At 44.0% G+C, this 19151-nt stretch overlaps 1 protein-coding gene across 21 annotated transcripts in view; it reads left to right on the forward strand.

Annotated features, from left to right (window-relative positions):
* Positions 1 to 19151, forward strand: part of MAPK8IP3 (mitogen-activated protein kinase 8 interacting protein 3) — a 63987-nt gene that overhangs the window by 31546 nt on the left and 13290 nt on the right. For 5 of the 21 annotated variants that reach the window (XM_033168005.1, XM_033168008.1, XM_033168004.1 and 2 more), the window contains 11 exons: positions 479 to 496; positions 6429 to 6486; positions 7339 to 7491; positions 9730 to 9811; positions 12070 to 12221; positions 13180 to 13236; positions 14528 to 14698; positions 15696 to 15855; positions 16431 to 16526; positions 17482 to 17643; positions 18769 to 18934. In XM_033168005.1, the coding sequence (XP_033023896.1) occupies positions 479 to 496; positions 6429 to 6486; positions 7339 to 7491; positions 9730 to 9811; positions 12070 to 12221; positions 13180 to 13236; positions 14528 to 14698; positions 15696 to 15855; positions 16431 to 16526; positions 17482 to 17643; positions 18769 to 18934 (1275 nt within the window). The remainder of the gene's footprint in view (positions 1 to 478; positions 497 to 6428; positions 6487 to 7338; positions 7492 to 9729; positions 9812 to 12069; positions 12222 to 13179; positions 13237 to 14527; positions 14699 to 15695; positions 15856 to 16430; positions 16527 to 17481; positions 17644 to 18768; positions 18935 to 19151) is intronic. The other 16 variants (XM_033168014.1, XM_033168017.1, XM_033168024.1 and 13 more) reach the window with 10 other exon arrangements.

Consider the following 19151-nt stretch of genomic DNA (forward strand, 5'->3'; position numbering starts at 1 on the left):
TTGCTGCCTTTTTTTTCAGGCGTCTGTCCAGTTGAAAATCAGATTCGGGGTCTCCCAAAAGCCCCTTTGCCCCAATTTTACTGTCTGCTCCTCCTGTTCTTCCCCTTAACCTGACCCATCCATGCTGCTGCTTTGGTTCCCGTCCGTAGAGGATGAGAGGCCCAAAGGACCTTTGCCTATCCATGGAGGATAATAAGGATGGAACCAGGAGTTGCTAACTTGATCTGTTCATTTCAAAATCAGAGACTTTCTTCCCTGCTTAGCTGGATCAGAGGCAGAGAGTGGTTCTTGCTGCAGCATAACTAATTTCCTTACACGTACATGCTAAGAGAGCACCAACGTTTTGCTGTTTACAGATTTGTATTTAATGGCTGCTTTTTTCTCTCCCTTCCTTCCCCTATTTTTCTCTTCTTTGTCCCTATCTCTTTCTGTACCCCTGACCCCACCCCTCTTTTCTCATATGGAATGACTTTCATAGTGCGGGATGATTTCTTTGGTAAGGCCAAGGCCTTTTTTAAACATATGGGTGTTCTCCTCCCCCTTTCTGTTCATTCAGCATCTCTTCATCCTTTTCTTCTTCTTCTTCTTCTCTTTCATTTCTTCTGGGATTTCTCGGGACTCTCTTTTGTTTCGTTCCCGTGATGGTGATGGTTTTGCTTTGTTGAGAAGAAGTAGGTGGTTCTTCCATCACCCGTTGTTTGGGAGAGATTCTTTTCTGTTTGGGGATGTAGGCGGTTATTCACTTTGATGTTTCAAACAGCTTGCAGGATGCAGGTCAAGAAATATGGCTGTGAAATGTAATGCATTTCCTGGTTATTTTTTTCTGGGAACTGTAAACAAACACACAAAACACATATAGCACTCTTGACAGAAATATTCTATATACACAATTGACCCCACCACATTTCACTTAGGTTGCTATGGGAGCCAGGGCTTCTTATAACATTCCAGACACACAATTCAATGTGCTACTTTTCATGTTTTGAAAACACTTAGCTTAGAAACCACTTTTGTATTCAGAAGAAAAGACTAGCCCTGGCCTTTTTTTTTTTACCCGAACCACTAGCTTTCTAGAAGCAAGGAGCATTCAGTTGTGGCTTCTTCCCAACTGTATTTTGAAGGGGTAACAGGGGGATGCTGGCAGGTGCCATATTATTATCATTATTATTACCGGTAAACAAATTTATAGACTGCTTCATGGCCAAAGTTGGTATGTGGGGGAGATAAGTTTATGGCCCACTGGCCGGATCCAGTCCTGCAGTAAGGAATTGGCTGCACCACCTGAACTGCCACTGCACATCCAGTACTGCCTTCACCCTCCAGCCACTGCTCTGTACTTGGCTCCAGTTCCTGGACTGCAGTGTTCTGGCAAAAACCAAAGTAGATTCTGAAATCTGCCTATGTTTGACATGCTTGATGTAGTCTGTGCTAAACAACAACAACAAACCAAAAGATATTGTGCCAAGAAAAAGAAACGTAAAAGTGATGCAAGCCAAGCAAAACTGCATATATTCACTCAGGTTGTATAACTTAACTACTCATAGCCTTGGGCCTGAGCAAAGGTCTTTGCAAAGTATTGACATCTGCTCTTAACTGTCAGATATCTGAGCTTCCGCTGTTCCGTGCTTGTGATAACCACCTGGCATTCTTCATACAGTTTCAAGCCTATTTTTGCAGTCTTAGGGGCTACAAATTTTCTAAACTGGTGAGATTTGCAGTATTCTCTGCTCTGTTATAGATTGATGCGTGATTTTCATATTCCCGGTTCATACTTCTGACTTCAACATATATCCTGTAGGCTCAGGATGATTTCCATTATTTCTGAAAGAACAACAGACCTTGCCTCTCTGCAACATGTTTTGATTTTTGAGTCCAAGTATCTCCAGTTATCCAGGGACAGAAAATACCCTGCAGCCACATTGCCCAGGCACCTAAAAACTGGTGCTAGTGCCTTGAGATATTCACCCCCACAAACCTGCAAACCTTGGCAAATCAGTGTGTAAAAAAGATGCTATTTACATTTCCCCTTCTCACAGCAGCCGGGATATAAAAGGTCATGCCACACTTTCTTTCATTTTTTAAGTATACTCCTATTTCAAATGTACACCAAGAAACATAATGTGGGAATGAAACACATGCATGTGTCATGCAGGTACACAAATTGAGTATCTGGGTTTGGCAGTGCCTCCATGTGGAGTGTACACGAAATGGACTGAATGTCAGTGAAATGTGCAGAGTGGCCTATAGTTTGCCTTTAGAGACTGGGATTCTTAATCCCCATTGTTGCATTTAAGTTTGTATTTTTGTTCTCTGCCCCAATAGACAGTATGAAGATCCCATGCTGCCTGAAACATCAGAAGTGATTTATTTGTTCCTGTCTTATTGATGGTTGTAGTGTTTTTTTTTTCCTTTCTCTATATCTATCTTATTTTTAAAAAAACAAAAAACACCTGCTGCTTCTTTGCCATTCTTGCTGGGGAACTTGCCTCTGCCATCATCAACCCGTCCCATCTCATTGTTGGGAAGAAGGTCTGTGTACTTGCCTGAGTGTGTTGTGCTGTATTCTCACTTCCTGTACACTGCCATGACTCTCTTTTTTAAGCGTTTCATTTGTACTGAGTGTGTGTTTGTCGCTTTCAACAAAAGTAAGCAGAACAAACAGCGTAAAAGCATGTTTCTCTACACAGTGTGAAGTGGATGAGTGCGTGAATGTTGAAAGCATCCGTGGGTTCATGAGAACAGTTGAAATGAGACTAGGTAACTAAACATTTCCCTTCTATTCTGTAATGGAAGGAAATTCTAGTCCCCCTATACTGCACTCTCAACATTTGGGACAGAGGCTCTCCTTAACTTTGGCTGCAAACACACCCTAAATTTAAAGCACGTGAATTCCCCCAGAGAATCCTGTGAAGTGTTAAGGTTTACTGGGAACTGCAGTTCCCAGGGTTCTTTGGGGAAAGGCATGTGCTTTAAATGTATGGGGTGTATGCAGCCTTCGTAAGGTCACCCAGTGAGTTTTGCAGTGGAGAAGGGATTCGTACTCTAGACCTGGCTCTTTTTTGCTTCCTGTTCTGCATTGGCAACTTTCATGCACAGAAGCAGCAATAGCCAAAGAAGAGTTCAAACCAGGCAGGAGGAGCCTGTGGCCTGCCAGATGCTGCTGAACTGCCATCTAAATTGTAAATCTAATATATTATCTATCATCTATCTATCTATCTATCATAGGGACGCAGGTGGTGCTGTGGGTTAAACCACAGAGCCTAGGGCTTGCTGATCAGAAGGTCAGCGGTTCGAATCCCTGCGACGGGGTGAGCTCCCATTGCTCGGTCCCTGCTCCTGCCCACCTAGCAGTTTGAAAGCATGTCAAAGTGCAAGTAGATAAATAGGTACCGCTCTGGCAGGAAGGTAAACGGCGTTTCTGTGCACTGCTCTGGTTCACCAGAAGCGGCTTAGTCATGCTGGCCACATGATCCGGAAGCTGTACGCTGGCTCCCTCGGCCAGTAATGCGAGATGAGCCCCACAACCCCAGAGTCGGACACGACTGGACCTAATGGTCAGGGGTCCCTTTATCTTTACTATCTATCATCTATCTATCATCTCCCGCCTTTTTTCCCTGATGGAACTCAAAGTAGCTTAGAGATAAAAATAAGAAGTCCTAAAAGTTCAGGGTTGTTTTTGTTTTTAAAGGAGATTGTGAAGTGCTCCAAAAGCACCTCTCAAAACTGAGGGAATGAGCAGTAAAATGGCATGTGCAATTTAACATAAACAAGTATAAAGTGATGAATGTTGTCTCCCCAAAATTTCCTTACATTCAAAACTCCCATCAATCTCCGTCAGCATAGCCGGTGGTCAGGCATGATGGAAGTTGTAGTCCAGCAACATTTGGAAGGTCACAGGTTCTCCACCCCTGTGTGTTTAGGATAATGTCATGTGTAGGGAAAACCCAAAAATTGCGTAAGATGTATCTTAAACTTTCACAAATAGTAGCATTTGCCAGATGAACAGAGCTGGAATAGTGATCTGATTTCTCTAGAATTACCTTCACCAACTTATTGCTCTCCAGATGATTTGGATAACAGCCGTCATCAGCCCCAGCCTGATGGGAGTTGTAGTCCAAAACATCCGGAGGGCAACAAGTTGGTGAAAGCTGCTGTAGAGGGTGCATGTTTAACAAGTGTATTGAGTATGTGGCCAGTAGTAAGATTTCATGCTTCCTCCCGTCCTTCCCAGCAACAACTCCATAAAACTAAAAAGATGGGAGGAGAGAATGGCAGCCTAGTCTCATATATGGAGCTTGCTGCAGTAGTTATGGAGACTAAGGTCACTTCCCACATCTGCCCTTGCAAAACTGGGAAGTGTAGTTCTATGAGGGGAGCCAGTGGTCTATAAGAGAATTCTTAGCCCTCTTGGCAAGCTACAGTTCCCAGCATTCTTTGGAAGGGGCAACATGATGGTTAAATGGAGTGTTAATATATCCGCAAAGTGGGAAAGACTTAATTGGGATTTTTTTTTGTAATAGCAGTATAACATTTCAGAGCTGACCTCACTAGTGAGCCCCTCTACTCCTCCTTCACCCTGCCAAACCTCTTCAGGGATAGTTTCCTTGTGATGTCTAGCTGGGATTGGATCCTTCCACAGTGGTGTGATACTAATCTGCATAGAAGTTCAGGGGATGTCAGGCAGTTAAGCTGCACTGTGTGACATTAGGTACTTCCAATGAAACAGTTGGCCCAATGGCGAAGTCTTTAAAGTTTCCCTTTGTTGTTCGCAACCTAGTGACCAGAAACTAGTGACTAGGATGACTTGAAAAACGTGACAGATGATCAAATTAGACCAGAGCTGGCCTTTGGATAAACAGAAGAAAGTGCATGAGGAGATGTTTTTCTCCCTCTCTCATCATACTAGAACTTGGGGCCATTCAATGAAGTTGAACATTGGAAGATTCAGGACAAACTCCCATAAGAGGTATTAATGGCCACCAACTTGGTGTAAAAGAGGGTTAATGGAGGATGAGGCTATTTATGGCTCCTCGCCATGACGGCTATGCTTCTGTCTCTCCTGTTAGAGGGACTATGCCTCTGAATAACAGTTGTTGGGAATTGCTGGTGGGAAGAGTGCTGTTGTGCTCAGGTGCTGCTTTTGGGCTTCCCAGAGGCAACTGGTTGGTTGGCCACCGTGAGAACAGAATGCTGGACTAGGTGGGCCAGTAGGGCTTTTCTTAACTTGCATCAAGTGACTTCTACCCATGAATCAAAGTTGACCTGCAAGGGTGGAGGTCTGCTTCACTAGTATGTTCCTTGCAGGGAATGGACTGGCCAAACAGCACCCAGCATGACTAAACACTCTGCTTCTCAGCTGATGTGGAGAGGGTTTAGTTGTGTTCTACTTTGCTAGCATGTTCTCCTGCAGGGATCACACATGCAAAGCAGCACCCAGCATGATTGAACCCTGCCCATCAGCTGACAACACCCAGTGATACCAGCTGATTGACAGGTGGGTGTGGTTTTGGGAAAATGGCTTCACAGGTCAGATTCAACTCCCTGGCAGGCCAAGATTGGTGCACGAGCTGGACTTTCTCTACCCCTGCACTAATCGTTACCCTAAATTAGATGTGCATAATATTGAACTTTGCTAATAACTCGCTTTGCTCATGACTTGTGCTCTTGAATCCAGATTAAAAACAAGCAGGGTTGTGCGAAACAGAGGAGTTGAGTGACTCGCTCTTTGGCTGGGCCTGTTCAAAAAAGGTTTTAACACATTATAGTAGGATGGGCCCACCTTTTAAGCCTAAGGGCTTATGCACAATTACCTTTCCTCCACTCTTTCCAGGCACAGTCCACAATTTCAAGCTCTGTGTCTAAGCACTCCCCCCCCTTTTTTTTTTGCTCTGGAACTTTCCTCTTGAAAACCTGCTCTTTCAAGCTCAATCAGAGCCAATGTCAATCCACAGAAAACCTGAATTGGTGTTTGTTCCAGTTCAGCCTTAAAGAGCTGGGTTTTTTTGCGGGGAAAGCTTAGGGCAAAACAAACAAACAAACAAACAACACCGCTTGGCCATAGAGTGTTAATGTACAGATCTCTGCCTGGAAAGAGTGGGGCAAAAGGTAAGTGTGGATAAGCGCTAAGAATATCCATTTTAGTGCAGTTGTTTCTTCTGTCCCATCTCCTAAAGGAAGTCTCTGTACTTGAGTGAATGCATCCGTCTGCATTTTCAGAAATGTTTGCTTCTGTTCCGTGACCTCAACAGGGCGAGTGGCGCTTTGCACTGTGCAGCAAAACATATACGTTGCAGGCTCTCGAACTACGAGGCTGCTTCTCCTAAGTAAGAATTGGCCAGCAAAGCATAAGGCTTAAATCTTCCCAAAGGGTGCAGATCAAAATTCTGTGTTGCCTCCTGTTTTATTTTTTTTATTTTCCACCCCTCCAGGGATGGGCAAAGAAGTGGGGAACCTGTTGATGGAGAATACGCAGCTACTGGAAACAAAGTAAGACACCAACTCATGCTCTAGAAATACTTTGCTTGTTTGCTTAGGTGTGTGGCATGGACATGGTTGACTTCAGAGGACATTTGTGTGTTGCCACTTTGCTTGTTAACATTTCAGTGACCACCAGCTTAGATGGCTTTAAAAGAGGATTAGACAAATTCATGTATAAGGGTATCGGTGGCTACTAGCCTTGATGGCTTGTCTCTGATAATTGCAAGAAGAGCTTCCAGGCAATGGTTCTTAAGAGGGCTGAGAATTGTTTCTGAGAGGGGTCACTTCTAGGGGAGTGGTGAGAAATTAAATAGGGGATCTCACAAAGGCAGACATCCATACTTGGTTTCTGCCAACAGAATCAGTGCTTTCCCACAGAAAAGTCTCAATACAAAGTAAATCCATACAAATGCAGTTCAAAACAGCAAATTCATAACAAATATAACATTAAACCAGCAGTAATGCACTACAAGCATCTGCAATAATCATGAAGAAACAAACCACCCTTTTCTCCACACAACACAAGGATGATTGACAAGAGAACTAAATATTGTTATGCAAGAACCACAACAACAATTCCTAAGAAAGTAAATACTTCTTCAATTGGTGCAGGGTGGAAATCCCTGGGAAACCAAGAGCCTACTACCCAAAAGCCCATTCTCTCTCTCTCTCACTCTCTCTCACTGCTGTGCTCTAGACTAGGGTTGTAAGAAGGCCTTGTTTTCAATCCTCCCCTATATTCATCACAGGCTGCACTGATACTTCTCTGCTGCAGTTAAATCTTCCACCAAAATGATGTTATCCACCTCACTGTCTGCTGTGGCACACATGTTTTCCCTTTTCCTTTCCCCTATCCTAAAGAAATGCTCTGAACATAGTGAAGAACGATTTAATTGCAAAGGTAGACCAGCTCACCGGGGAGCAGGAGGTGTTGAAAGGTGAGCTTGAAGCAGCAAAGCAAGCGAAAGCCAAGATGGAAGCTAGGATCAAGGAACTCGAAGAGGAACTGAAAAGGTGAGTGTCCTGCTGCTGCTTGAGCAGTTTCCTCAACTGTGTGTAGGCAAGTCATTTGGGACAAAAAAAAGAAAAGAAAAGAAAGACACGATGCCAAAAAGCCATCATCAGATCTCCTAACATCACCTTCTTTTTTAACTTAAAAAACAGCTAAGGAAGGACCCTGATTTTGATTACAGCAGGGGGCTGGGGCGGGGGGAGAAAGGGGTGTTACCCCCTGTGCTGCTTCCCAAATTTAATTTTTTTTTTGCACACACCCTCCCAACCTGCTATTACCTTAAGCCACTTCTTATTATTTAACTTAAAGCAACAGCCAAGGAGTCCACCTGATTTTGATTGGAGCCATTATGCTAAGAGAGAAGAGGAGTGTTTACCCTCAGTGTCATTTTTCCCAACCTAAATTGCTCCCCTCTCCGAAAAAAAACCCATCCCTTCTATTAGGTTTGAGGCATGGGATGGGGAAATAAAAGCTTGACACAGGTACTTGTATTTTGCCCCCCCCCAAGCCGGGTTGAATATTTTGATTTATATTGTATTTATGCTTGTGAGACAACTCATAAATAAGTTCTCTTGACGTGATACAAACAAATTAAAACTGAAACAATTACAGAGTAATGAATGTTAAAAGAAAATCCGACCCAGCATAAAACCCCAATAGCAAATTTGAAAGGGTGATTTAGATTTAGGAAACAGAGTGGGGCAAAGCACCAGAATCTGAGCCACCCCCACCAAACTGTAACACTTTCAAGTTTATTCACTTTTATCGACTGTCCAACTTTAGTATCCGTTTTAGCCATCTGATCAATGCAAATCTGCTGTCAACTTCTATATTTCACTCTAATACTAATGATTATTCTTCCCAGGGATTGTGAATGCAACGGCCCAAATTGGCACCTTATTTATTTATTTTTGGTATGTTTAATTTTATTTTTAATTCGCTTGTGTTTTTTACTTTATTTCCACACACACACGACACAGAGTGGCAGACTCTGATGGTGTAATAAGGGGTGGGTGATTCAGAACAGGGCTGTTGTGAGGTCTGATCCTTTCCTCGTGTAACATTTCCCAGGTCGAAAGGATCTCCTCAAGTTAATTATTCCCCGGTAAAGAAAAGTACAATACTTGTATGATTTCTCTTGTGGGGCAAAAAAGGAACTTCTCGGTAGGAAAGGATATTTACATGGAGGAAATGGCTTAGGAAGGAAAGTTTAAACTGAGGATGGGGAACCAGTACCCCTCCAGATGTTGCTGGAATCCCATCAGCCCCAGCTAGCATGGTCCAAGATGGTGGAAGTTGTGCTACAAGGATAGCCAGCCTGGCACCCTCCGCACATTATTAGACTATAGCTCCCATCGTCCCTGACCACGGGTCATGCCGGCTAAGAAGGCTGATTGGTGCTGGATTCCAAGGCGATCTGTAGGGCAGCACTTTGGCTACCCTGGCTATTGTCACAACAACACTTAGAGGCCCAAAAGTTCTCCCCCTGCCCCCTGTGCTAAATGGACCCTTCCACAGCACCACATCCCAGAACTTCATGAGCAAAAGCAAAACTGCAGGAGACCCAACTGTGGTCCTTTTGTACACATCACATTTGGTACAGCCCTCTCTACATGCCAAAGTCAAATGAAGACCTCAGGTGGATATTGCTGTGTGAAAAACGAGGTGGGCAAATCAACTCTTCATGTTGGTGCTTCACATTCTTGTTCTTGTATTAAATTTTCCCCGCCCCCACCTTTGTAACTGTTAGCAGAAGTGGTCAAGTTTACATTTTTTGGGGAGCAGGGGTTTGGAATGAAGTATTACAGTCTTCTTTTTTTTACATATATTGATTTAGGGGGTACCGGTATTTTTTATCCTTGGTTGTTGCCTTGGGCTGCTGACATAAAGCTAGATGTTCCCCTCGCCTCATACACTTTCTGTAGCAAATGTAGCAAAATCGCTTAGCTAGGGTAGCCATACGTCCAGATTTTACTGCACATTACTGGAATTTCAATGGTGGAAGTGATGTCTGGGGCGGGGGGATTTTTGAAAAGCGACGGTTTGTTCTATATTTTCGCTTGGGTCATTTCTCAAAAACAACTTTGGCGTTTTTCAACAATTTGTTTGTGTCTAGATTTTTACTTATTGAATGATGTCAGCCCTAGTGAACGACTGAGACCCAGGACAGTGTACCCCTGCCAAGAGGGGCTGCTGTTTAGCCTCTTCCTTTCTTTGATGTTCTTTGCTCTGTTTTCTAGAGTGAAATCCGAAGTGATCGTTGCCCGTCGAGAGCCCAAAGAAGAGGTGGAGGATGTAAGCAGCTATCTCTGTACAGAATTGGTATATTACATTATTAAAATGCCTAGGGAAGGAGGGTTTTTTGTGGGAACGGGGGGGTTTCCTTCCTCAGTTACTTGAACACTGACACCAAAGTGCATATTTTATCATCCTCAGGTGTGTGGGGTAATGAAATTACTGGATGCCACTGCAGTCCTAACCCCACTTACCTGGGAGCAAGCCCCATTGAAACCAGTAGGACTTGCTTCTGAGTAGACATGGTTAGGATTGCACCATTAGGGTCAGATTACCCTTACATATGTGTCCCGTCCCCCCCACAAATAGTCTCTGGTATGGGGAAGGTAGGGGACTTTAAGTCTTTCCCTCCCTCATTGTGGTCCCAAACCAAATCTCCCTTGTACGTGCTAACATGAGGAGGAACATAGGAAGCTGTCTTATCTGCAGTTAGGTGACTGGTCCTCCTAGATCAGGGATTAGCCACACTTCCTTTTTGCCCCATTCTTTCCAGGTGCACACTTAAAAGCTCTATGTCCAAGTGTGGTGTTTGTTTTTTTGCTTTTTGTCCTGGAGTTTCTCCCCATGAAAATCTGCTCTTTAGCACTCAACCAGAGCAAATGTCAGTTCAGGTTTTCCGCAAATTGCTGTTTGCTCTGATTGAGCTTTAAAGAGAAGGTTTGCACTGGGGAAAGTTGCTGGACAACAGCAATCACATTTCTTACTACTGCTGAGCACCGTGTTCCTTCCTACCCAGAAGATTCCATCAGAATGAGGTAGGAAAAACATTGCTTTCTGCTCCCATGCAGTCGCTCTGATGACATCATCCCCAAAGTTAGTTTAGGATGAGGGCAGAAACAGGAAGTAGTGTGTCCTGTCCTCATTCTCATCTTCTGGGTTACAAGGAGTTTCACAGAAAATTACACAAACCATCTGCGGTGAGTGTGAATGCCATGCTGATATGTGGGACAAACATTTCCCCTTGACACACACAATCTCCACATACACGTCCCTTGTTGCTGAAATGCCTCCCTAAACTTTGCAGCGTTTGACAAAGTTGGGTGTGTATTTTAGCTCTTATAGCCGGTCTTCTAGCTACCTAGCAATGCTTCCTGCGACCTCCTGATCAGCAGCCCGTTAGCCTTTATTTAGCACTTACTGTTGGGACGGCTGCATTTCGAACCTGTCCCTTCTCTCTATGCTGTCAGTGGTCACTGGGATCTCCCCCAGAGAATCATCCAGATAATGAGTATGACCAGGTAAGCTCAGCCATGCTGGGTAAGAAGGTCCAAGCCTTCTTCCGCAATAGAATAAGCAGCTCTTCCCTCAGTCTCCCACCACATGTATTTTTGGGACTTCTTTGTAGAGAAAGACAGGCTGATTTTAATCCTGTGAGCTACTAATGTGTGTTTCAGTGCTGACTTGCTAATGCAGTTGATATGCCCATGCAGGCACCCTTAGTTCTGATGTAGAATTCCCTGTTCATTCTTACCTTGGGGTGAAGACAGACGTAGCACTTTTGAGAGTGGCAGTGATTGCTTGAATTCGCTTTTGACTTCCTGATCTACACATGCATGATTCTTCTTTTCTGGGAGAGGGAAACTAGAGCTTTGCACGTTTCTGGCATATTGCGAAAAAGAAACTCTTGGTAGTTGCCTGTTGTCTAGTCCGTGAAGTCATTACCTCCCCAGTTCCCCAGAACAATTTTGAAATGGTTTCTTAAAAAATTATGAGTTTATTTTTTGGTAATGTGAAGGGTGAACAAAAAAGCTTACAAATGCATATAAATTCCTATTTAAAAAAAATAAAATAGAAAGATGGGCAATCTTTATGAATCATGATGGGGAGAGGGACAAGACTGAATTCACGCAATGGGTGCATTACTGCTTTGACCACTGTTAAGACTGTTACTTCTGCCTTCTCCCTTAAATAATCCTCCACTTTTGCATTGTATTGCACTGTTTACAAATTAGGCTTCCTCCTGTTGTAGGAAGTTTGGCTATGCATGGGCTTAATATGAGTTGACTAACCCATATTAACACTTCACTCCTAATGACAGGCTAGTTAGACTTGGATGCTAACTAGCATTACCTTGGAGGCTTGCAGAACATGAGCTAGCTTTTCGCTCATCACTTCTCCAGATGTCACATTTTCATTGCTTATATGAAGTTGTAGTTAGATTCTCTTGGCTAAAATTATCGGGGTGTGTGTGTGTTACACCTGGAAGAAGCTAACAATTGTTGCTTTAGTCTCCTGGCTTCATGCTTTACTAACCTTAATCCCCTTCCATTTCCCATTGGTTGAAGCCATCCTCCTCCCCACTGCAGGACAACATTCCCATAGCTCAGCGTCGGCGGTTCACCCGCGTGGAGATGGCCCGGGTCTTGATGGAGCGCAACCAATACAAGGAGAGGTTGATGGAGCTGCAGGAGGCTGTCAGGTGGACCGAGATGATCAGGTATGGGCGGGTGCTTTATTATTGCAGCATCATAAAAGTGTTGAGAGGAACCTAGCAGGTGGGCTAGGGGTGCTCTGTGGTTCTAGAGTACCAGTGGTCATTTTGCGTGAGACACAGAATTCAGCACCCTGATCATCTCAGCATCAGACAGACAAAAAACCCATTGGGTTTCTAACTCTCATTGGCCAGGTCTAAATGTATTCCAGCACCTCAAGAATCTTAGTGTTCATTTAAAAAAGAAGAAACGCCAAAACCCAATGATAGCCTTTACATGTGGCCTATTACTATTTGTTCATATACTTTGTTTTAATGTGGGGTTTGTTTGTTTTTTGCACTGTAAGTAACTTAAGACACTTTTGTGGGAAAAGCGACAAATAAATACGAATAAAATAAAACATTTGCTTGTTTTTGTAGTGTCCAAGAAGTATGTATGATGTGGTTTATGTTGGATTGCATTATGATTAGGTGAGGGTTGTTCCATTAAAGCAGGCACCCCCAAACACAGTACTCCAGGTGTTTTGGGACTACAACTCCCATCATCCCTAGCTAACAGGACCAGTGGTCAGGGGTGATGGGAATTGTAGTCCCAAAACATCTGGAGGGCCGAGTTTGGCGATGTATATTCTATGCATAATAAAGTTTTTATCATGGGTTTGTTCCATCATGCCTAATGATGATGTATATAATAATCTGTATTGTGCTTGATCTATTTATTTATATGGATGCTCTTTTTCTTTTTCTTTACAAATTAATAAAAATTCTATTTACTGGAACTGTTTCAAGGCTTTCCCTTTCTTTTTGCTTCTGGACCTTCATTGCATATGTCATTTGTAGTTGAATCCTGAAACCAACAGGCATACTAGTCCTCAGATCCCCAAATTAACCTTTTTTGCCATTTTTATTGTCTGCTCATCTGTTGTCCAGCCGTTTAATAATTATCTATTGTATTTGTTCACAGAGCCTCTCGGGAGCACCCTTCTGTCCAGGAGAAAAAGAAATCTACTATTTGGCAATTGTAAGTAGTGTTTTTGCTTGTGAACTATGAAATGCAGAAGGACGTGTGCAATAGAGACTTTTCCGTACAGTAAAGTAAAAGCACAATAATTCTACCAGATCATTTTTACTGACAAACTTGCATATTTGGATGTGAGAAGGGAGGTAACATCACTGGTGCGATAGATAGCCTGTGCTGCCTCTTGACATTCTTTATGTTTAAACCTGGCACATTCCATCAGATGAGGGTGTGTGAAGACAACTTCAACACACCCAGCACTCTTGGGTAGCTGCTGGGGCTCCAGAGTTTCCAAAAATCACATCACCCAACCATCCTCTGTCCTCTGCAAACTCTCATTTTAAATTTCCCATTGTGCCACAGAGCACCATTGTGTTGAGTGCTGCAGAGCATTATGGGAAGTTTAAAAAGATGGCTTCCAGGGTGCTAACTGATAATGCCAGGTAAAGAAGGGGCCCCCAAGATGGTACTTTGCCAAGACCCCTCTCAATCAAAGGGAATAAATGAAATATTAAAGATGAGCAGTTGTGGCAGTGTGCTGCTTCACATCCTCCAACAACCCTGGGATTAGATGGATGGGGTCTTAAAGTTCAGAAGATGTGGCTTTTGGATAGGTGTGAACTCTGGTCCACTGTATATTGCTGAACTATAATTCCTGACCATTGTCCACACTGGTTGGCACTGATGGGTATTGTAATCCAACAACATCTGGAGTGCCACAGTTTCCCCACCTGATCATTTTCAGACACATGCATGCAAACAGCAGATTAAGTGCCGAATTTATTCTTGCACAAGATGCTCCATTTCTGTTTATCATTTTTCCAATTTTAATTTCAGTTCTCCTCATTTTTGCTGCAATTTGAACTTTAAAAAAACCCTCATGAATACTCGTCAGCATTTTAGTGCGCATTTCTCCTAATAAATATATATTTTTGGATACAGTTTTGATTAATAGGCACATTTTTGCAAGCAGTTTTTTCCTAAGACTAAGCATTTTATATGTTATCTTCACTAATAGATAACATCTATTTTTATGCATACTTCACCCTAGTATATGCATTTTTTACACATTCTTTGGTTGGAGAACTGCACTGCAAAATTCCAAGAAGTGTGAATTTCAAAGGGTTGCTGTGTTTTGATTTGTGCATTGGGTCTGAGAAGCGTGAATTAGGTAGTTTCTCATTAAAATTAAAATTATCCCCCCCCCCATTCATACTCCTGCACCTCCTCTTCTTTGAGATTAACAATACAAAATTCATGATTTAACACCCTTGGCTTCCTTCTTTCTCCCCAGCTTCAGCCGCCTGTTCAGCTCCTCCTCCAGTCCTCCACCTGCCAAAAGGAGTTACCCATCAGTGAACATCCATTACAAATCTCCCACGGCAGCTGGGTTCAGCCAGCGCCGCAGCCACACTATGTGCCAGATCTCTGCTGGGAGTCGCACCCTTGAGTTCTTCCCGGATGAGTGAGTTCATCGACCACTTTGGCTAAAGTTCCTGCTGTGGCTTGTCCTAGTTGCTTGGCGGAGACCCAGAAATTATAGCTTCAAAGCATGTGCTGACCAAATTTTGACAAGGCTGGACATAGTTTGTGGCTGCCTGGAATCCAGCGTCCTGCAAATCTCCCTTTCATTACTTTATAATAATAAAAATATTTCAGGGGAAACTTAAGAATGAACAAGATAGTGAAGCACATCAAAGTAAAGAGGGGAACACGTTTCATGCGTTAATATTTATTCAAATATTTGCCTTGAAAAATGCAAGCTGCTTGTCAAAGAAGAGAGGAAGACATGCATAAATTGAATATATCTATATATTATTGCTTCCAATGTAATTTTTGATCAGAGTAAACCCATGAAGATAATAGCCCTAAGTTAGTCGTGTTCATTTGTTTCAATGGGTCTCTGAGTAGAACTAAATAGCACATCACAACCCTAATAGTAAAAAGGGCCTATCTTTGATTCCCACGGAACCAAGGTTTTGACGAATGCTTTTTGGATGGATGCATCATGCCTCGGTGGATTTTTAGCACCCGGTGTTGCTCAGGAATTCTAAGGACCACCCCCAATCAGTTTAGTCTGGAAATCAATAATTAAAATTGGTGCAGTTCAGAAAGGTTCATTCCACCGTCTTGATTCAAAATGGTCTCCAAGTGTATCCAGACCTAGAAAAAAGAAACCCAAGCGTCTTGGTTTCAGGATCTATTGTGCAAAAATTCCCCATGCTATCTGAAGAGGTGTCCAAATGCCTAGAGAACAGATTTTTTTTTTTAAAAAAAAAACTTTCTAAAATATATAGTAGGAGATCTCCTTGGTTGACCGCCATAGCTTTCCCCCCTGCTTTGTGTGTATTATTGACTGAGCTTCAACCACTCTCTCTTTTCCCTCTCACTCTGTGAATCTCTATCTTTCTGCTGCCACGGCAATGCTTCCTTGACGCTCTGCCTCTCATTTCTAACCATAGATTGAGAAGTAACACTGTTGCGTCTCTCCTCAGTGACTGTACGTCATCCGCACGTCGCGAGCAGAAGCGCGAACAGTACCGCCAAGTCCGGGAGCACGTGCGGAATGATGACGGTCGCTTGCAGGCCTGTGGGTGGAGCCTGCCCGCCAAATACAAGCAGGTAGGCCTCGTTCACCGAGGGGCAGGAGAGGTGAAGTTTGGCTTATTGAATTTGTGGGAATGTTTTCCACAGCAACTACATAAGTCCTGGCAAGAATAAAATGCAGTCATTAAAATACGTATGCTGTAACATCAGTGAGGCTGAGAGGGGGTGTCCAATCGTCTGGGCAGCCCAGGACCTCCATGCACACTGCCCAGACTTGTGCCCCAAGGAGGTCACTTCAGTGCTGCTAACTCAGTGGTTTGACTTCACCTCCAGAGGTGCACTCCATTGTCTCTTGAGACAGATGGATGCCAACAGTTAACCTGTGGGCACTATCCAAAATGTCCATTAGCATATAAACTAGATAACTTTATAGTTTCCACATGTGTGTTACATGTGTGCCACGTGTGTTGCTGTGTGTGTGTGTGTGTGTGTGTGTGTGTTATTTCTCCTGGTTGGCCACTGAAAGGAGCAGGTTGTTGGACAAAATGGCCCTTTGATGTGCTCTTCTTATGCTCTTACACAGTTTGGCAGCTGGAAATCACATTTTGGTTGAGAGTTGAATCACGTCCTGTCCTTTCTGTCCCCAATAGCTGAGTCCCAATGGTGGCCAAGAGGACAACCGGATGAAAAATGTCCCAGTGCCTGTGTACTGCCGCCCACTAGTGGAAAAGGACCCAACCATGAAGGTAAGTGTCACATACGTGCAAAAGCTTCCCATTCCTTTTAGCAGATATTTCTGTCATTGCTGAACATTGTGCCACAAGTTCAGGCATACCTTCATGCGAAGAATCTCCTTGCCGAACAGAAGTGACGAAGATGTCCCAACAATTGACGCTCCCCTCCTGCCAAGCTTTTCAAGGCAAGGCAAGCTCACTCTCAGGGCTCTCTTGCCCTACATGTCTGCTATGTGCACACATGATGCACACTTCATCTAGGAGGATGTGTCTGATTCCACCTGTGAAGGCAGCACTTGTTTCCTGGCAACGAGTCTGTGTGCTGCCCCTTTGCCTCCAGCTCCACTGCCAGCTCCTTCTCCACCCTCTAACTGGCCAAAGTCTTCCCACCTCCCTGATGATGCTCTACATTCCGCCAGAGGCAGAGGAGAGAGCCAGCAGATCTGCTTCTCCCTCTCTGGCATCTAGAGTTCCAAGGGGAGGAGCTCTCCCCTCCATTCCTGAGTGCCAGCCTTCCAGCACCCACCCTTTATCTGCTCCTTCTCTGTTTTCCTTCTCCTCCTTCTGTCTGGGGTTGCCAAGCCATGCCAGATCCTGATGGAGCCAAGGAGCCTGTGATGGGAGCTTTCTACACTGATAATAGTAGCCCTGGTTTTGATTGATATATTTGTGTTACCTTTTCACGGGCACCTAGTATGTTTCCCGTGCTGGTTCACATTCCCAGACTCATCAACCTTTGTTGTGGAGGCCCAGTGTTACAGAGGGATCTAGAGCTGGACCCTCGCTTGCAACATTCCCTTAGGATAGTTCATTGGGTTTGTGCTGAATTCTGATTTATTGCAGATCATATTTGAGAATGAAGGCACTGCAAAGATGATCAAGACATGTCAAATAGCTCATGTCTTTCTACCCCACCCCATACAAAAAATAACTGATCTTCTTCAAACTCCTTTCTTTTGCTTTTTAGTTGTGGTGTGCAGCTGGTGTCAACTTGACAGGTTGGAAGCCTGTGGAACCAGATACTGGAAATGGGCAGAAACCAGATCCAGGATGTGACCCTCTCACTTGCGACCGAGAAGCAGAAGGAGAGAGCACCAAGAGTAACCACACATCGCCTGAAAAGAAAAAGGTTGGGGGGGAGAGCTGTCCATTTCTCCCACTTTCCTGCTTATATATTTAAGTGTGACTTCCTGAGATATTTTTCATAAGCTGGATACACAAGAAAGCAACAATCACATAATGCACTCTGACATCAATTTGGCATTCACCATGCTTTTTAATGAAGCATTTGTGGTTCTTCAGGAGATATAAATACTGGATTTAGTGGCTGGTATCTGGGCTGCACTTAGATGAGAGAAAGGCTACTGTAGATTTTGAACACGATGCAAATACCAGCCATGGGGCAGGGGAGATATTCTGATCAGGAGCATGGTGGGGCAAACGGTTAAATCCCAGCAATCCTTTCCCATGGTGGGGATCCCTCAGCAGTTATTTAGGTGTTTTGAATCCATAGAATTGCTAATAACATTAATAGCACAGTCCTAAAAATAACACAGAAGGAGCCGATTGTAAATCATCTTGCCCAGAGACACTGGCAATTTTAAACTTCTGTGAGACCCTGTGATCATATAGAAGCCCTACAGGTATGGGGAATCTCAGGAACTGGGGCTCAGTGTGGCCCTCCAAGTGTCCTTCTCACACCAGCTACCCCTGCTACTTATGCTGCTTTGCATTCCTTGAGTGTTTTCGCCCTTGAGCACCAATGCTGCCTTTTGCCTGCCTGGATGGAGAAACAGGTGTTTTGAAACGGTTCTACCGTACAAAACGAACACTTAAATCTAGTGCTCCTCCTAGTTTTACCCCTGGCCCTGCCAACCCTGGCCCTCTGAAGGTTGCCCAGAAAAGGAACGCAGCCCTTGAGCTGAGAAAAGGTTCCCCACTCATACCCTAGAAATTCATTGTGAACGTGCTTTTGCACTCAGCGCCTCCCTGTCTCCCACATTCCATGCCGGAGCAAGAGTCAGGTACCGAGACGAACTTCGAGTGAAGCCTGTTCCTCCATTTCCCTTGGGTGAACTTGCAAGGATAATTACCCTCAATCATCCTTGTTTTTCCTTCACCAGCGATCTCCCGCTGTCGTGGGAGCTGCCTCCATTAAGGCAGACCGGAACCGGATGCCTTCCCACCAGCCACATTCTCTTTAATTCCTTCTCTCTCTCTCTCTCTCTCTCTCTGCATTTTTGCTGTTCTGCAGACCAGAGAGTTGCACGAGATGGATGCCACATCCAGCAGAGTGTGGATCCTCACGAGCACCTTGTCTACAAGCAAAGTTGTGATCATAGATGCCAACCAGCCAGGGACGGTGGTGGATCATTTCACCGTCTGCAATGCTCACGTCCTTTGCATCTCCAGCATTCCAGGTAAGTGAAGAATTACTGACTCATCATAGCAGTTAAGATGCTGTTTCCAAAGCTGGCAAGCCCGAAGGGAACTAGAAGGAGATAGCAATCTAGAATATGAAAGGGATCCTGCCAGTTCCACCCATAAGGCAGGTGTTTTAGAACCATAAGTCGTGCACACTTGAAATGTGGTATTGTAGTGAATCAGGGCCTGTGTATTGGCTGTGGGGCTAGGCTC

This window comes from Lacerta agilis, chromosome 13 (genome assembly GCF_009819535.1).
Source record: "Lacerta agilis isolate rLacAgi1 chromosome 13, rLacAgi1.pri, whole genome shotgun sequence".
Classification (NCBI taxonomy): Eukaryota; Metazoa; Chordata; class Lepidosauria; order Squamata; family Lacertidae; genus Lacerta; species Lacerta agilis.